The sequence below is a fragment of the Scylla paramamosain genome, chromosome 36 (assembly GCF_035594125.1).
Source record: "Scylla paramamosain isolate STU-SP2022 chromosome 36, ASM3559412v1, whole genome shotgun sequence".
NCBI lineage: Eukaryota > Metazoa > Arthropoda > Malacostraca > Decapoda > Portunidae > Scylla > Scylla paramamosain.
Window position 1 is genome coordinate 11,601,908 of NC_087186.1, and position 17,500 is coordinate 11,619,407.

The 17,500-nt window shown below is 44.9% G+C and overlaps 1 protein-coding gene across 1 annotated transcript in view; it reads right to left on the reverse strand.

Annotated features, from left to right (window-relative positions):
• Positions 1–17,500, reverse strand: part of LOC135090991 (BTB/POZ domain-containing protein Tiwaz-like) — a 47,368-nt gene that overhangs the window by 27,206 nt on the left and 2,662 nt on the right. The window contains exons 2-3 of the mRNA XM_063988273.1: positions 13,367–13,492; positions 12,201–12,269 (exon numbers count right to left, since the gene is read on the reverse strand). Of these exons, the coding sequence (XP_063844343.1) occupies positions 12,201–12,269; positions 13,367–13,491 (194 nt within the window). The 5' untranslated portion in view covers position 13,492. The remainder of the gene's footprint in view (positions 1–12,200; positions 12,270–13,366; positions 13,493–17,500) is intronic.

Below are 17,500 nucleotides of genomic sequence, written 5' to 3' on the forward strand. Positions count from 1 at the left end.
ACCCCGGGGCGAGAGAGCCTGAGGGGCAGGAACCTGGTGCGTCCGACTCCCCTCACACGGCGCTGGCTTGCTCTCTCCCTCTCCCCTCTCCCTCAGTCTGGCAGGCAGGACGTTTCGCCCGGAATACGGAGAGGTTGGGTGTTTGGAGTACGAGTCAATAATTCTATTTACTTAAAATCTTTAACTTTAAGGATCTGATTGCTTATACGCCCCCGTCACTCCTGCTTCACTTCGCACGCTGAGAGAGAGAGAGAGAGAGAGAGAGAGAGAGAGAGAGAGAGAGAGAGAGAGAGAGAGAGACTGCTTTCTTTACCTTTTTGCTGCTTCGACAGGTAGAGTGAGAAAAATACGTGAAAGTCATATCCGTCCACAAGCGAGACTTCGGAGACAGGAATTATCGTTTGTCCTTCAGCGAATGAGGATTAGTTCTGTTTCCCCGCAAGCTCCTCTGCCCTTTCTCCCCTGTCATTTCCAAGTTTATTCTCTCCTCCACATCCTTTGCCTGCTTCTCTTTTACTCTTCCTCCACCTCCACTCCTTGTCCTTTTCCCTTCTCCCCTTATCCTCCTCTTCTTGTCCTTGTATCTCTCTCTCTTCCGTTCTTCCATTCCTTTCATCATTTTCTCTCCTGTCTCCTATACCCTGATGTTTCCTTTTCCTCCGTTATTCCATTTCCTCCAGTCCCTTTTTCCTCTCTTCCATATCTCCTGTTACTTTTTTTCCTTCTCTCTCTCTTCTCATATCTCCTTCTCCTCCCCTTTCTCTTCCATGTCCTCTTGTGCTGTTCCTCTCTCTTCTTCCCCTTCCCATCCCTTTTTCCTCTCCTCTCATTGTTCCATGTGCTCACACCTTCATCTCTCCATCATCCTCACATCATTTTTCTTCCCATCTCTAATCAACAAAGCCTCTATGATTCCTACCCACTATGACCCGTTAAGTTTAATGGGCGCACCACTGATGAACATGATCGCCTCTGAAGTATTGTTGTCACTCGTGGGGCGGGGTTGAAACTGCCTTGGTGGTGCTTGTAGGGGTCAGGTGTGGGTGTGGGTGCTTTGGGAGGGAGATGTGGGAGAGGGGATGGCTGTCTTTGTCGGTGTGCCTGTCTGTGTGTGTGTGTGTGTGTGTGTGTGTGTGTGTGTGTGTGTGTGTGTGTGTGTGTTTCTGTCTGTTTCTGATCTCTGTTTAATTGTTTGTGTCTGTCTATATGTCTGTCTGCCTATTTGTGTGTGTTTCTCTCTCTCTCTCTCTCTCTCTCTCTCTCTCTCTCTCTCTCTCTCTCTCTCTCTCTCTCTCTCTCTCTCTCTCTCTCTCTCTCTCTCTCTCACAGCCAGCAGACACTCAGTAAAACAGTGTACCATACTTGAGTAACGAGAGAGAGAGAGAGAGAGAGAGAGAGAGAGAGAGAGAGAGAGAGAGAGAGAGAGAGAGAGAGAGAGAGAGAGAGAGAGAGAGAGAATGCACCCACAGCAATATAAAAATCAAGCAGTATTTAGCAGTCATGTATCAAGAGGCTGAGCAAGAAATTTTCCGAGGACGGCCTCTTGCTGACCGAATAAGGACGCAAGAATAAAAAAGAAAAAAAAATAATAAAGAGGAACATAAAAAAAATCAACTTCAGACTAGTATGGAAGAAAACGTAGTCAGGGATGTGGGGCGAAAGAACCTGTAGATGAATACCCAGTTAAGCCGTGTGGAAGTGCTTCTCTGCAAGGCTAAAAGCGGAGTGCATTACTGAACTGGTTTGACACTCTTGGGCGTGGCTCGTGGCGTGGATGATTGGCAAGGCGGGGGGTGACTGGGAGAGAGTGATAGAGAGAGAGAGAGAGATAGACAGGGGAGGGGGTGGAAGGGAAAGTGGGTGTGGTCGTGAGTGGTGGATGAGTGTTAATGGTAAGTGGATGAAGGTACCTAGACAGGGATATTGTACAAGTGGATTATGGTCTTGTGTGTGAAGGAGTGGAAGAGAGATTATTATCAGTATTAAATATAATGAAGAAGAGAAAGATAAAGAGGATGGGATGTAGTTAGAGATAAAGAGACAGTGGATGGATATGATGTAAGTCTTTTATGAAAGATAAGTGGAAAAAAACGCAGTGGAGAAAGAAATCGAGTGGAGAAGAAGTGGAGGAAAAACTCTTGCGTGGATAAAACGCATGGAAGACGAAGAAAAAGTAGAGATAAATATTGAGGAAAAAAACATTTCCTGTACTAAAAAAAAATATTATGGAAGGGGAAAAGGAAGAGAGACGTCGAGTGGAGAAGTGAAGGAAAAAAATATTATTCCTATTATAAAAGAAGGAAGATGAGAAAGGAACAGTGGAAGAGAAGTAGGGAAAAAGAATAATCCCCGTATAAAAAAATACATGTACGAATAAAATGGAAGATAAATGAAGGAAAAAGAAAAAAAAATATCGTTATAAAACACATGGAAGAGGAAGAGGAGCAAGTAACGAGTAGGAAAAAAAAAAGAAGCAAAGAGAGAGAGAGAGGGAGAGAGGAAAGAAAGACAGTCACTACCACAATCTAAGTGTAAGATAAGTGTAGGAAAAAGATAAAAAGCCTCAATAAAACATATAAAAGAGGAGGAAGAACAGTTATAGTATAGGGCAGAAGAAGAAGAAGCAAAAAGAGAGAGAGAGAAGGAAGAAGGAGAGACAGTCGCTTCCACACACTCGCAGGTGGAGAGTCCCCAGCTGAGGTGAAGTAAGGGCCCTTGTCAGGCACGTGGGAGCCGCTCCACTCACAATTAAGATTTAACTACTTAATTAGCGTCGGCAGAAGTGCGAGCCCTCGAGAAAGGCGGGTTAATGCGGCCCTCTATGCAAACAGGTAAATGCACTTCAGCACAAACAAATGCATTCACAACTAAACAAAGAACACTCGCACTGTTTTCCCAGAGTATCCTGAGAGAAAACGGGACGAAAAAATAGGAGTGACGAAAGAAAAAAAATGTGAGTGACAAGAACGAAATTAATACAAAATAGAAGTGATGGATGGTGAGTAAGTGGCGGTATTTTCCTGACGTGAGTGTGACAGATTGGGTTGTTTTATGATGTCTTTGTTTACACGAGTGTGAGTTTTTATCTTCATTTGTCTTTCTTTCCTCACTCTCCTCCTCCTCCTCCTCCTCCTCCTCCTCCTCCTCTTGAGCGCTCGCCCTCGTCCTTGTCATCCTCGTTTCGTTCTCTTCGTCGTCGTTCCCTTTCTCCTCCTCCTTCTCCTTCTCTTCTCCTCCTCCTCCTCCTCCTCCTCCTCCTCCTCCTTCAACTTTGCCTTACGGAAACAAAACAAACACACTTACACTGAAACACGAGGCAGATTTCTAATGAACGTGACAAATATGATACCTGACAACTAAAAGATGACGTTATCTATTTTTTTTTCTGAAATCTTAGCATTTTTACAATTAACAAAAAGTCCTGCCCCTTTTTGACAAGTATTGAGCACTTAGCAAACAAAATGCCTCCACTTCGTCTAACAAGTGTGCAGGTTCAGTGTGTGTTGGGAAGCGACTCTTTCTTCGTTAGGTTAGGAGGGCGGTGGCATCGAAACGCACGCCTATTTGGTTACTTGGTTACGAGGAAAACCAGCGCGAGCAAGGGGAGACCAGGCCGCGTGTGTGACATTCAGTTAACATTTCCAGGAGATTCTATCGAATAAAAAAAGAGAAAGATTTAGAGCAAAGGCTTATTGATACAGAGAAATTGCATTGCAGAACAGAGAGAGAGAGAGAGAGAGAGAGAGAGAGAGAGAGAGAGAGAGAGAGAGAGAGAGAGAGAGAGAGAGAGAGAACCATTAGGGATGTACATGTATCCATTATCGCGCTTATCAAAATCTTATATGTTTACCTGTTAATTCCTTCTACAAGGGTTTGAGAGAGAGAGAGAGAGAGAGAGAGAGAGAGAGAGAGAGAGAGAGAGAGAGAGAGAGAGAGAGAGAGAGAGAGAGAGAGAGAGAGATTTAAAACATAAGAAACAAATAGGCGTATCATAAACACAACGTGAGGGAAACTTTATAGAACCACTGAGGAGAGAGAGAGAGAGAGAGAGAGAGAGAGAGAGAGAGAGAGAGAGAGAGAGAGAGAGAGAGAGAGAGAGAGAGAGAGAGAGAGATGAGGGGAAGGAAATGGAAGGGGAAGGAAAAGCGAAAGGGAAGGAGACAGAATGCGAGAAAGAGAGAGAGAGGGACGGAAGGAGTAGGAAGAACAAGGGGAACAGGAAGGCCAGGGATGCCAGAAGAGAGGGAAGAGGGGGAAGAGTTGGGGAAGAGTGGGGGATGTGAGGAGTCGGGTAGGAGGGGAACTGCCAGGGGCGCTGTGCTCATTATTGCGTTCACTCTTCGCCCGGAGCACCCACGTCTCCGGATCGATCGTTCTTCCCTGCGGGTCACAGAAGGTGCCGCTGCGCTCAGTCTGATCCCCGCGCGGCTCAGGGGTGTGGAGGGGCAGAGAAAGCGATGGAGGGAGGAAAGAGTGCCAGCGGCGGCAGTGGGAGGGAGGCAGGCTCGCAGGGAGGGAGGCTTGAGGGAGAAAGAGAGAGAGAGAGAGAGAGAGAGAGAGAGAGAGAGAGAGAGAGAGAGAGAGAGAGAGAGAGAGAGAGAGAGAGAGAGAGAGCCGAATACGTACGACTGTTATAAATTCTTCGTCTTTATTATTCTTTTGATTTTTGTCTCGGTTTCGTAAATGAAGCAAAACCAAAATGAGTAAATGAGGTAAAGATAACGTTGAGAAAATAAGAATACTTTGATCTTGTTTTACTCTTTTTTAATCTCTCATTGACAAAGAAACACCAAGGAAAAACCGGATTAATGTACACCTAAAGCTCTGATAAGCGTTGAATGAATTTTAGGCAGAAAAAAAAAAAAAACTGAAGAAAAATAAAGAAAAATGTAATATCATGGTGAGAAGAGAAGAAAATAACAAGTGAGCTATAAATGTGAAGCAAAGTGAAGAGAAACTTAAACTAATTAGAAGAAAACGAAACGGATGCACATTTATAATCGAATGTCTTTGCGTGTGTGTGTGTGTGTGTGTGTGTGTGTATCTGTGTGTGTGTGTTTTGCTGACTGCGGACAGAAAACTGCATGATAAATGGCATAAAATAAAACAACAACAGTGAACCCAGGAAATGCCGGAAGCGCACGCGACGCATAATTCTTGCGTTTCCGCATATTTTATCCTTCGTTTTCATCGGAGGCGGAGATTTTAGCACGTGGCGAGGCAAAATTGTCCTCTGATACGCCTACGAGTCTTGCGGGATTAGGAGGCTAGCCAGAACGTTGCTGCCGGAGAGAGAGAGAGAGAGAGAGAGAGAGAGAGAGAGAGAGAGAGAGAGAGAGAGAGAGAGAGAGAGAGATTAACCTAACTTTATGTACTTAACCTTACTTATCTACCTTAACTTCATCACTACAAAAAGAGGGAGACCTTGTTGTAATTCTAACCTAACCTAAGCTGACCTAATCTTACCTAATCTAACCTTATCTAACTTTACTTCACGTGGTCTAATTTAATGTAACCAAACCTAATCTACTCTTATTTCACTTATTCTAACTAAACTTGGCCTAAACCAGCTTTATTTCACCAAACTTAACCTAAGCTAAGCACCAACTAGAGAGAAATAAAACCTCATCAAATCTAACTTTAACGTAACGTAACCTGACCGAGGCACAGAACGAAGAGGGGGAGGGGGAACCTGTTTAAACCTTTATTTTATTACACTGCTCGATTAGGTATATTTTTACGTGAAGTACACCCACAGGGCATTTAGAAACCGCTACGAAGTTTTGTATGCATGATTTTATTTTATATCATGGCAAAGTCTGTTTTCCCGCGTTAATAATTACTTGAACGCTGAGTATTTACCTGCGTTTTGCGAGAGAAAGCGGCGGTGGTCAGGTACTTTCCTCCTTAATTAATGGTATTTCTCTTAAATTCTACATGCCGCGTCCGCTCGCTTGCTCTGTCTCTCCCTGCACGTGTGTATGTGTGTGTGTGTGTGTGTGTGTGTGTGTGTGTGTGTGTGTGTGTGTGTGTGTGTGTGTGTGTGTATTAGTTTATCAAGCTGTAGAATACATGACCTGAACTACACTCGTTCTCGCCTCGTATTTACATGTATTTATCCAGTTTCTCCTTCAGTTCATGTATATCCCTCGTCTCTATCACCTTTTCTAGTGCCTGGTATGTGTGTGTGTGTGTGTGTGTGTGTGTGTGTGTGTGTGTGTGTGTAGGAGTAGCTGCAGCCGTACCCACACGTCCCACAGCCCAGAGAAACCCGGCGGGGCAGCGGGTAACGGGGCCCAGCAAGGAGCCGCGGGAGGTTGGCTGGAGGAATGCACGGACACTAAGGCCACGGGGAGGGAAGCTGCACGAAGGACCTGAGGCGGGCAGAGGCGTACTACAGGGGAGGTGCTGAGAGTCGGTATCCCACGGTGTTGATGGAGTGTGTAGCGGCCCATGGGACTCAATAGCCAAGGGGGGAAACTGAAGTGTTTTTTTTGTGGTCCATCATGAAGTTGCGTTTTGCGGTGTGGTTTGCGGTCCCTTGTGGTGGAGGGAAGCACTGACATGGAGCTGGTGGGTGCAGTTTACTCGTACTTCAGCTGTGATGGGAGGTCTTCATTACACCACCGCGAGATAGAAATAGATGAGAGAGGAAGAGAGTGGGGGTAAAATAATGTATACCAGTCTGTGTTTTGTTGTCTAGTTTCTGTTCTTTAGTAGCAATGGGTGTACTTGTGATAGGACAGTTAGTAGGTTTTTATTTGTTTTATTTACTTAGCAGTAGTTGGTCTTTTCTCAAAGCTAAGAGAGAGAAACGAGAAAAAAATATATAAAAGGCAGTATTCTTTAGTTGTGACAGGAAAGCATAAGTGATAGGAGGGCTAGTTTTAGTCACATTTAGCAACGATAGGAAGTCTTTATCACAACATTGCACGAGGAACAGAGAAAAAAAGGTTAAAAAAAAAAGAGAGAGAGAGAGAGAGAGAGAGAGAGATAAAAAAGAACAAACTAAGACAAGCCTTCAAGAGAAAGTACACATAATGTTTGTTTACGGGAAGCTCCTGAGGAAAGGGTTAGAGATGCGAGGTGAGGAGGTGGAAGGGAGGGGAAGGGAGTGGAGAGGAAAGGAAGGGAGGGGAAAGGATGCCATGGCTGCCTGAGGTGCCTATCTCTTCTGTCCCTCCCTCTCCCCCTCTCTCCCTTCCCCTCCCTCCTTATAGCCAGGGTTCTAAGCTCTTCAGGGTCTCCGGCGGGCGTTCTCCACTGCCTTCAAATTGGTGAGCTTGTGAGACATGAAAGGCGCGAAGGGCTGGGGACTCTGAGAACAATGGCCGGTCACTAGACACCGTTTTAACTTCCATTATATGAAGTTTGTGAAGTGGCTCGACCCCCACGATTATTGCCCAGCCTTTTTACTGTGTGCGGGGGAAGGGGAGGGGGGTGCGGTGTTGGGAGGGATAGGGTATGTAGATATGGATGACTTATGTGAATGGGGAAAAAGTAAGGGTGTTTGGTAGGTGTGTGTGTGTGTGTGTGTGTGTGTGTGTGTGTGTGTGTGTGTGTGTGTGTGTGTGTGTGTGTGTGTGTCTGTGTGTGTGTGTGTGTGTAGGATTCACAACAATCTTTAATTCATGCTTTTGTTATGTCCCCTTCGATACACAAACATAAAACTTTAATTTATTCTATTATTTTGCCTCATTTTATCATCGAATCTGACAAAACACCTGCTATTCTCCTTTTTTGTCCTCCTCCTCATCCTCCTCCTCCTCCTTCTCCTCCTCCTCCTCCTCCTCCTCCTCCTCCTTCCTCAAAACCCATCACTCTATTTCCCATTACTGCATGATAACATTTCGGTAACTAGGACGGGAGCGAGTAAAACTTAATAGAGCCACTGACAGAGGGACGGACCGGAGTAGCGTGGGCCGACCTGCCTCGTCCATTACCTGAATTTAATTAAACATCAACAAAATATCGCTGAGCTCCGATACATCACAAAGCGTCAGTGGCACGCCATTACAATACTCTCTCTCTCTCTCTCTCTCTCTCTCTCTCTCTCTCTCTCTCTCTCTCTCTCTCTCTCTCTCTCTCTCTCTCATATTTCAGGGTATTACGATGCATTTTTGTACTTTTTTCGTTTTAACTCAATCCACTGTAGGAAGGGAAACTAGAATTTAAAAAAATGACACACAAACACACACACACACACACACACACACACACACACACACACACACACACACAGAGAGAGAGAGAGAGAGAGAGAGAGAGAGAGAGAGAGAGAGAGAGAGAGAGAGAGAGAGAGAGAGAGAGAGAGAGAGAGAGAGGGAAAAAAATCAGCCTAAGTCTTAAAACACCGCGTTGCAGTCGAGTGGGGTTGAAAACACTTGATCTGCCTCCCGTGGCCCCCTACTTGCCATTGTGAGATTTGCTTCAACAGGAGAGACCTGGATAAAATTCTGCCCTTCTGCTGGATGGATTGGAATACGTCATGAGTTTGGGTGTTGTTGCTGCTGCTGCTGCTGTTGTTGTTGTTGTTGTTGACATTTTGTGCACACACCCGACCCACACAGCCATCCACACATACACCCACATACGCGCACTTTTGCAAACTTAACATTTTTATTTCGTTGCTCCTTCTTTCTTTGACTATTTCTTTAGCACCTAGCGGAGGAGTGGCAGGTGGACAGGTGCGTGGGATAGCTAACACCTAAGAAGCTGAAGTATTAGGTGCAAGTGGTCTAAAGATACACTCACATCCATAATTCATCACATTTTAAGGTAGTTTACGTGTGTTGCAAGTCACTTGTGCAACCCCCGCACACACGTTCTTAAAAGCTGATAGACCAACACTAGAGAGGCTTACGAAACTACCGTACGTTTCAAAATTTAGCAAGTCCAATTATTATTTGGAAACGAAAATAACTGTCGCTAATAAAAAGATAACGAGTAACGCCAAATCTATTATATTTGTGGGACTTTCGATGTGCAAAGGATTCGAAGTGGCATTACAGGACGTGGGTGAATATGTAACACTCTGTATTTAGTGATTAAAAGGTGGTAGTGGTATTATGAATGGGTGAGAGAGAGTACGAGGGTACGAGTGTGTATTGCTGGGAGCGAATAATAGAAAATGGGGAAGCAATGGACGTGTGTTGGGGGACTAAGGTATAGGATATGCTACAGGGCAGGCATAATTAGGACAGGGGGTATGGGATAAGGGACAAAGAGGATATGGAAGGTATGGTATGGCAGGCACGGGGGAGTTATGGAGTGAGGCAGGGGAAGAAAACAGGATGGGAAGTGAGGCTGTGAGGGAGATACCGAAGGGAGCCGCCGAAGGGAAACGCCTGAGGGAACAGAGGGGAATGTGAGACAAGGAAGAGAAGGGAGAGAGGCAGGGGGTTATATGAGGCAGGGAAGATGGGCAGAGACACAGGCAACAGCTCCCCCTCCCCCATCCCCCACCACACCAGAACTAGGATGCTGTTTGTCACCTTTGCCCTCCGGCGCTCGTTAAGCTGACCCACGGGCACCCCCAGGCGTCCCCTCCCCCCTGGATCAATAGCCCTCCTCCCTCCCTCTAACCCTTCAGGCATTCATTCCCTTCCTCCCTCCCTCCCTCCGTCCCCCCAGGCATCCTCCCGCTCCCCCATTCCTGCCTTAAAGCCGCTGGTTCTTGCTTCCCCGACCCTCGCCTCAGTCAGGCATCCTCTGCTTGCTTCTCTAATCCTGTATTATCCACGTCTCTCTCTCTCTCTCTCTCTCTCTCTCTCTCTCTCTCTCTCTCTCTCTCTCTCTCTCTCTGTTAGGGTTCCTCTCTCCTTTTCTCTCCCTCTCTTTCCCTTACCTCTCTCTCTCTCTCTCTCTCTCTCTCTCTCTCTCTCTCTCTCTCTCTCTCTCTCTCTCTCTCTCTCTCTCTCTTTCCGCCCCCTTTTTCACGTCCGCCTTCCTCAGGGCACGGCCGCCCCTCGCCATCCCTCAGGCTCTCTCGCTGTAGCGGAGGCGGCGGTAGGGGCCTCCAACCCCCCGGCGCCTTTCTCTCTCTCTCTCTCTCTCTCTCTCTCTCTCTCTCTCTCTCTCTCTCTCTCTCTCTCTCTCTCTCTCTCTCAGTCTCTCTCTCTCTCTCTCTCTCTCTCTCTCTCTCTCTCTCTCCCCCTTCGCAGTTCCACTTTATCGCTTCCCGCAGGCGCACTCCTCGCTTCCCTCAGGCAGTGTTCGCGTCTTTTTTGTTTTTTATTTTTGTTTGGTGTGTGCGTGCGTGTGTGTACGTGTGCGTGAGTGTGTGTGTCTGTGTGTGTGTGTGTGTGTGTGTGTGTGTGTGTGTGTGTGTGTGTGTGTGTGTGTGTGTATCTGTATGTACACGTGGATATATTCACCAGAAATTTCCGATGTTTACTAGCTTGCATTTCTTTCAATATCTAAACGAGAGGAAAGGGGAGAAAAGTGCTTATTTTTTGCTTTCCTTTAACCCTGAGTCACTTTCCCCCAGCCATTCACGTCGTATCGAGAAATGTGAATACCGGGCGGTGTGAAAATGAGCCGTCACGCACGCCTCTGAAGTCCCTGTAGCTCTTGTAGATCCTTTGTATGCACCTATCACACGTTTACCTGAACTCTACAGCACGCCAGCGGGTCGCAGTCACACAGAGGACATTCCATCTTCCAGCAAAACCTTCCAGCCACGTACATACTCCGTGCATGTCTCAATACACTGCTGCTGCTGTTTTTGTCTGTTTATTTTATTAGTCTCTCTCTCTCTCTCTCTCTCTCTCTCTCTCTCTCTCTCTCTCTCTCTCTCTCTCTCTCTCTCTCTCTCTCTCTCTCTCTCTCTCTGGAATTACTGCTGTACTGCAACCCTCCATCCCTCCTAGCAGCTGCCTCCAGAGAGAGAGAGAGAGAGAGAGAGAGAGAGAGAGAGAGAGAGAGAGGGGGGCTTCAGATGTGGTTTTCAGTTTACAGTTATTTGCTTTCTTCCCCATCAACCCCCTGTTTCCTTCCTCCTCTCTTCATTCCCTTTTCTTTCTCTCTCTCTCTCTCTCTCTCTCTCTCTCTCTCTCTCTCTCTCTCTCTCTCTCTCTCTCTCTCTCTCTCTCTCTCTCTCCCCATTTTCTTTTTCGTCCTTTCTCAATCCTATATTTTCCTCTTTGCCGAAGGGGAGACTGAAATATACAACAGTTTTTTTTTTTTATATTCCCTAAATCCTACATAATTGTTTGTCTTATAGTAGAGTGTAGGCGTCTCTCTCTCTCTCTCTCTCTCTCTCTCTCTCTCTCTCTCTCTCTCTCTCTCTCTCTCTCTCTCTCTCTCTCTCTCTGTCTGTCTGTCTGTCAGTGTTAAATAATGTAATGAAGTTCAATAACATTTATTTTTTTCAATTTTTCTTTCTTGCAGTTAATTTTTGTTTTTAATGATAGTTTTTTTAATAAATGGAAGAGAGAGAGAGAGAGAGAGAGAGAGAGAGAGAGAGAGAGAGAGAGAGAGAGAGAGAGAGAGAGAGAGAGAGAGAGAGAGAGAGTTAAATAAATACTTTTAAATAAAACACACAAAAGCTTTTTCGCAATTGCTTAACACTTGCTCTTAGTTTTATTTTTATCCTTCCACGTTGTTTTCTTCACAAAAATAAATAAATAGATGAAGGGATAAAGTAAAGAATGAAAAAGAGTGCGTGAGGTGTAACATGTACGAGGGAAAAGGGTTGGAGCGAAAGAAATATACAATTTTTGCTTTCTTTTCAATTTGTGTTTCTGCTCGCTCGCCCTGTACTGTAGCATGCCAGGTGCGGTCATTGGAGTGGCTTACCTGTGATATCATTGACACTTACATACACTGACATAAATTTACGTCTTAGTTCCTTTCTTTAACTTCTTGACATTTATTTTCTTTTATTTTCCAGTTATTTAAGTGGTTATGTAAAAGTTTTCAGTATAATTTTGTAACGCGCTTCTTAATATTTCAATCATTTTAGTTTCTTTACATAATTACTATCTTTCAGCTTAATAATGTCAACTACAGTTACATCAATCAAATAACAAATGTCATTGTTATTATTTACCTGTGAAAGACTTAAAATTAAAGTATTTTCTCATAATATGAAAATACATGCAGAGAGAGAGAGAGAGAGAGAGAGAGAGAGAGAGAGAGAGAGAGAGAGAGAGAGAGAGAGAGAGAGAGAGAGAGAGAGACTTCACTTTTGTCCTCACCTCGTCAGTGTCTCCAAAGATGATGTGTAGATTGATCCCCCGACGTCGATGTGAACGGGCGCTGTGAATCTGTAGGAGTTGGTGAAGGGACGCAGAGAACACAGGAAAGGACAGACAGATAGAAAGGTAGAGAGAAAGATAGACAGACAGATAGGTAGATAAGGAGAGAGAGAGAGAGAGAGAGAGAGAGAGAGAGAGAGAGAGAGAGAGAGAGAGAGAGAGAGAGAGAGAGAGAGAGAGAGAGAAGGACGTGGATGGAAGTTCACAGGAGAGGGAAAGAAAGATTATTATTAAAATGTATTCTTTTTAATCACATGTTTTTGCGTTAGTAAATCATAACATTACTTTGTGTATTTAAACTGCATTGCATTATTTTTCTTCTATATTTCATTTGATTCTCAGCTTTAAGTATGTCTGAGCTATGAACAATACAGTGGGAAGTATTTTAATATATAGCAGGTAACTCTACACTTAATGGAGATTTCGCAGTATAAACCGAACCCAGTTATATACTAAAGCAATATTCCCTAACACACGACACATTGCAACATCAAGGTAAAGCAAGGAAACGAATGGAAACTTATGGGGTGACTATGATTAATCAGTAGCACATCACGTAACGGGAAGAAGTAAAATAAGAAGAGAATAGAAAAAAAATGTCTCTGCATCTAATTGACTAACTAATATTAAACAACACATGACACAAGATCGAAGCTCAGTAAGAAAGCTATAGAATGGAAATGATATGAATAGCTATACCAGGCTAAGTAGTAGAAGCACATGGCGTAAGAGGAAGGGAGAAGAACAGTAGGGAAATTATAAAGAAAATTAACCCAAAGCTATAATCCTACACTAACCTTTAACACAGCATGACAAAATAAGACACAGACATAATACAGAAGCTAATCAAAATATATAATTAAGCCAGACTAACTAGCAGAAGCACACGACGTCACAAGAACGAGCTAAATACTGTGAGAAAACTATAAGATAATTCTACCAAACTACCACTTGACAAAAGACCAAAGCACAGAACAGAAACTATAAAAGAAAATATATAGCTATGCCAGACTAGCTAGTGGCAGCACATGACTTAAGAAGAGCAAGGGACAAAACAGGAAACTATAGGAAACTTGGGTATGGTAAGTCTAACAAGCCAGACGTACCTGGAGGCGGCGGCGACGGTGGGAATGCCGGAGATCTTGGGTTGTGAGGGGTAGAGGGGCGGCGTAGGTGACCCGCTGTGTGTGAGAGTCGGAGAGGTGGCCGGAGAGATGGAGGGAGACAACATCCTGCCGGAGGGGAGATCAGATGGAAGTTAGGTTAGGTTAGGTTGCGTTAGGTTAGGTTAGGTTAGGTTGCGTTAGGTTAGGTTAGGTTAGGTTAGGTTAGGTTTGGTTAAGTTAGGTTAGGTTAGGTTAGGTTAGGTTAGGTTAGGTTAGGTTAGGATTGCGTTAGGTTAGGTTAGGTTAGGTTGCGTTAGGTTAGGTTAGGTTAGGTTAGGTTAGGTTTGGTTAAGTTAGGTTAGGTCAAGTTAAGTTTGGTTAGATATCATTTTCTCTCTCTCTCTCTCTCTCTCTCTCTCTCTCTCTCTCTCTCTCTCTCTCTCTCTCTCTCTCTCTCTCTCTCTCTCTCTCCTTCTTCTCTCTGTCTCTTTCTCTCTCTCTGTCTTTCCTTTGTTTTAGCTTTGTGTAGTTTATTTCCAACAACATCGGATGCTTTTATCCTTTCCTTTGTGTTTCTTGATGATCGCTCACACAAGAACACGATCCGTACTCTTAAATAAACATCTAAGAAAAGGCAGAGGAATTTCTACGTAGGTAAAGGATCGTGAGGGAGATGAATAATAAAGTACCCGATATTTAGGTACAAGATCCGGACCAGTGATGTATTTATTTATCTTTTTTTTTTTACCCTTTTAATATATCCTTGTCTTTTGTACTCGACTGCTTGATTGAGGTCTTTGTGCAGCCGTCAGATAGTATTAGTAGATACACGTTCCTTTGGCTTTTCAATACTAAGGCTGCGTGGCTGGAGGGGACTGCTCTTTAATTTACACATATTACACACACACAAAAAAGTACAAAAAATATGAAAAAGAAAGGAAAAAGTTACGAATAAAAACGGCATTTTGCATCATGTTTCTGTTGATATTTGTCGAGAAATGATGATTGTTGCTATTTTTTGTTTTGTCTTCCAAGAATCTGTCTGTCTGTCTGCCTGGTTGTCTAATTGGTTTTATCCATCTGTCTGTCTGTTTGCCTCTCTGTCTGTCGAGTTGTGTCAGTTAGTGCGTCCGTCTTGATCTGGTTTGTATGTGTATTTTTTATTTTGTTATCCGTCTATCTGCTTGTCTGTCTGCCAAATTGCGTCCGTTGGTGTGTATGTCTTATTTTGTTTGTGTGTGTATTTTCCTCGTTTTTTACCTGTCTGTCTGCCTGTATGTCTATCAGGTTGTGTCCGTTGGTGTGTATGTCTTTGTTTGTGTGTGTTTTTTTTTCACTTTTAACTTGTCTACCTGACTCTGTTTCTTTCTTTCTATCTTCCTCACAAGCCTCAAGTTGTAACCACTTCTGGCATTCCCTCCCTCACCACCCTCATCCACCACCTCATATTGCCCACCGGGACCACAGGTAACCGGCAGCTCCCCACTTTTTTTTTTTCGATGCGTCGCAGTGACCACTCGGAAAATTGGCAAGTGCAAGGTTGGCTGGTCGTTCTATCAGCGAGCCCGAGAGCGCCGTAAGATCAAGGCAAGGACAAAGAGAAAGACCCATGTAAGGAATGAGAGTTAAAAAGTGCTTGCATGTTAATAGTGCTGAGGAGACCGTTGCTTTACTGTTGTGCCGTGTGTCTTCGATGACGTAGAATCCTCTCCTGTTAAATTGAAGTCAAATTTTGGTGCAGTAAGGGAGGTGAAGTGAAGAAAGATTAAACAGCTACTTGTCTGCACACTAACGAGAGGGGATAAGTAAGAGGAGGAGGAGGAGGAGAGGAAGGAGGAGGAGGAGGGGGAGGAGAGGAAGAGGAACATCCACAGAGTACCAAGAGGGAAGGCGGCGCGGCTCATCCCACCTGCTCTGAGAGATTAATTAGGCAATGTTTTCTTAAGGTACAGGTGGAACGAGGGACGGGAGGTGGACTGTGACGGAGATGTAGGAAGATGGAAGAGGAAGGGAACACTCACTGAAGGCGGTGGAGGGAGGGAGAGTGGAGGAAAGGTGTGGAGGAGCAATGAGGTACCAGGTGTGTGGGATAGGCAGGTGAGGCACGTGCCGGGACTCTCATCGGAGGAGTCCTGTGCTGTCTTCAAGGAATCCTGCACCACCTGAGGCTACCTTGGCCAGATCTGGGGCAGGTAGCCTTCGGGGTGTGCAAGGAAGCAGGGAGGAAGGGTGTGAGGGAGGCAGGTAGGAGGGGGGAAAGGCATGAGGGGCGCAGGTAGGCGGGGGAGTGCGAGGTTGAGCAGGAGGCTGAGTAGGGGGAGAGAAGAGGCAGGAGGAAGCAGTTAAGGAAGGTGGAGAGCATTAGTGAGAGAATGAAGGTAAGTGAGATAAAGGAGAAGTGGAGAGAAAAGGAAAAGTAAGATAAAGGATGTTAGGTAAGGCAAGGAATGAATGAATGAATTAAACATTTAGAAAAAACGAAGACATGCATACGTAAAAAAAAAGACAGGAAGAAAAACATTATGACAGAAGGGAAAACGGTGGAGAAAACCAACAAATACAAGACACAGGAAAGTACAACATGAAGGGAAAAAAATAAAAACCAAACAAGAAAATTATAATGACAAACTAACGAGTAATTTGCAGGTATAAAAGAGCAGAACGGGATTAGAAAAGGAGGTGAGGAGGAGGAGGAGGAGGAGGAGGAGAACGAGTGGAGGAGAAGAAGAGGAGGAGGAGACTGGAGGCTGTAGCTCTATATGGCTTGTGCCCGGAGGCTACAAGCATGCCCAGCCTCCCGCTATACACAGATGAAGCAGCGCTGGCAAACCCACCTGTAGATCCTGAACACCTTTACTTCCCACTACTCTACCTGTAACTCCCTTCCCCACTCCCCTTCAACGCTGGCAGGGAGGAAACGAAAAACCCACCACTTGAAGAGATAGATAATACGTAGGGTAGTTTTGCCAATAATTTACCTCATCAAGTCGCAACTACGAGTGGATTTTGTCCCCAGAAGACCTTGACGAACGGTTTTGGTGTTGGTGTCGAGTCCGCCCACGAGTGTTAATAGGAGGGGAAGGCGTGTGAGGCCTGAGGGAGGGAGGGAGACAGACAGACAGGGTGTGGGTGCGTGGTGGGAACGGGGAAGGGAGGCATGAGACGTGGCAGGAGAGATCGAGGGGATGAGGGGGAGAGGTAAGGAGGCTATGAGAGAGTGGACGGTGGTGAAGGGGGTGTGGCTGTGGAAGGAGGGATAGAAGGAAGGAGGGAAGGGGTTGTGTGCTTGGAGGAGAAGTAGGAGGCATGGAGGGAGGGAAGGTAAAAGGGAGGGGGGAAAATAGGGAAGTCAGGAAAGGTGTAGGGTAAGAGAGAAGAGGGAGGAGGAGGAGGAAGAGGAGGGGGGGAGGAGGAGTGAAAGAGGAAGCAATGCGTAATACATTCCTGTACATCTCAATATCTTGACAGTAGTACACACACACACACACACACACACACACACACACACATACACATTTATGTACAAAAGTATACTTACTCTCATTATCTCCCAGCTTACTTACTGCCTTACTTGTTACTGTTCGACATCAACCTCTACTTGTTCATTTTCTCGTCCGTTACTTTGGCTACCTGTCCGCTCACCTGTGCACTCAACATGACAGCAGGTAAAGGAAAAAATTACACGTTTTCTGTCCTCCGAATTTTCAGCCTCTTGTTGTTTACGTTTCAGAGAGAGAGAGAGAGAGAGAGAGAGAGAGAGAGAGAGAGAGAGAGAGAGAGATCATTTGTTCGTTCATGCACAATAACAAATCCCAGTTTTCTATTACAGTTTTGATGGGCCGTCAAAGAGGAAAAAAAAAAAAAGTTACATGTCTTTTATCAGTCAGTCTATTTGTCAGTCTGTCAGTGTGCCTGTCTATCTGTCTGTCTGCCCCTCTGATTTTAAATGGTAGGAAAAAAAAAAAAACTATCAAATTGCTGCTAACTGTTGAATATATAAATGTCCAGTCGTTGTTGTTATTGTAATGGAGTGTCTGTGTGTGTGTGTGAGAGAGAGAGAGAGAGAGAGAGAGAGAGAGAGAGAGAGAGAGAGAGAGAGAGAGAGAGAGAGAGAGAGAGAGAGAGAGAGAGAGA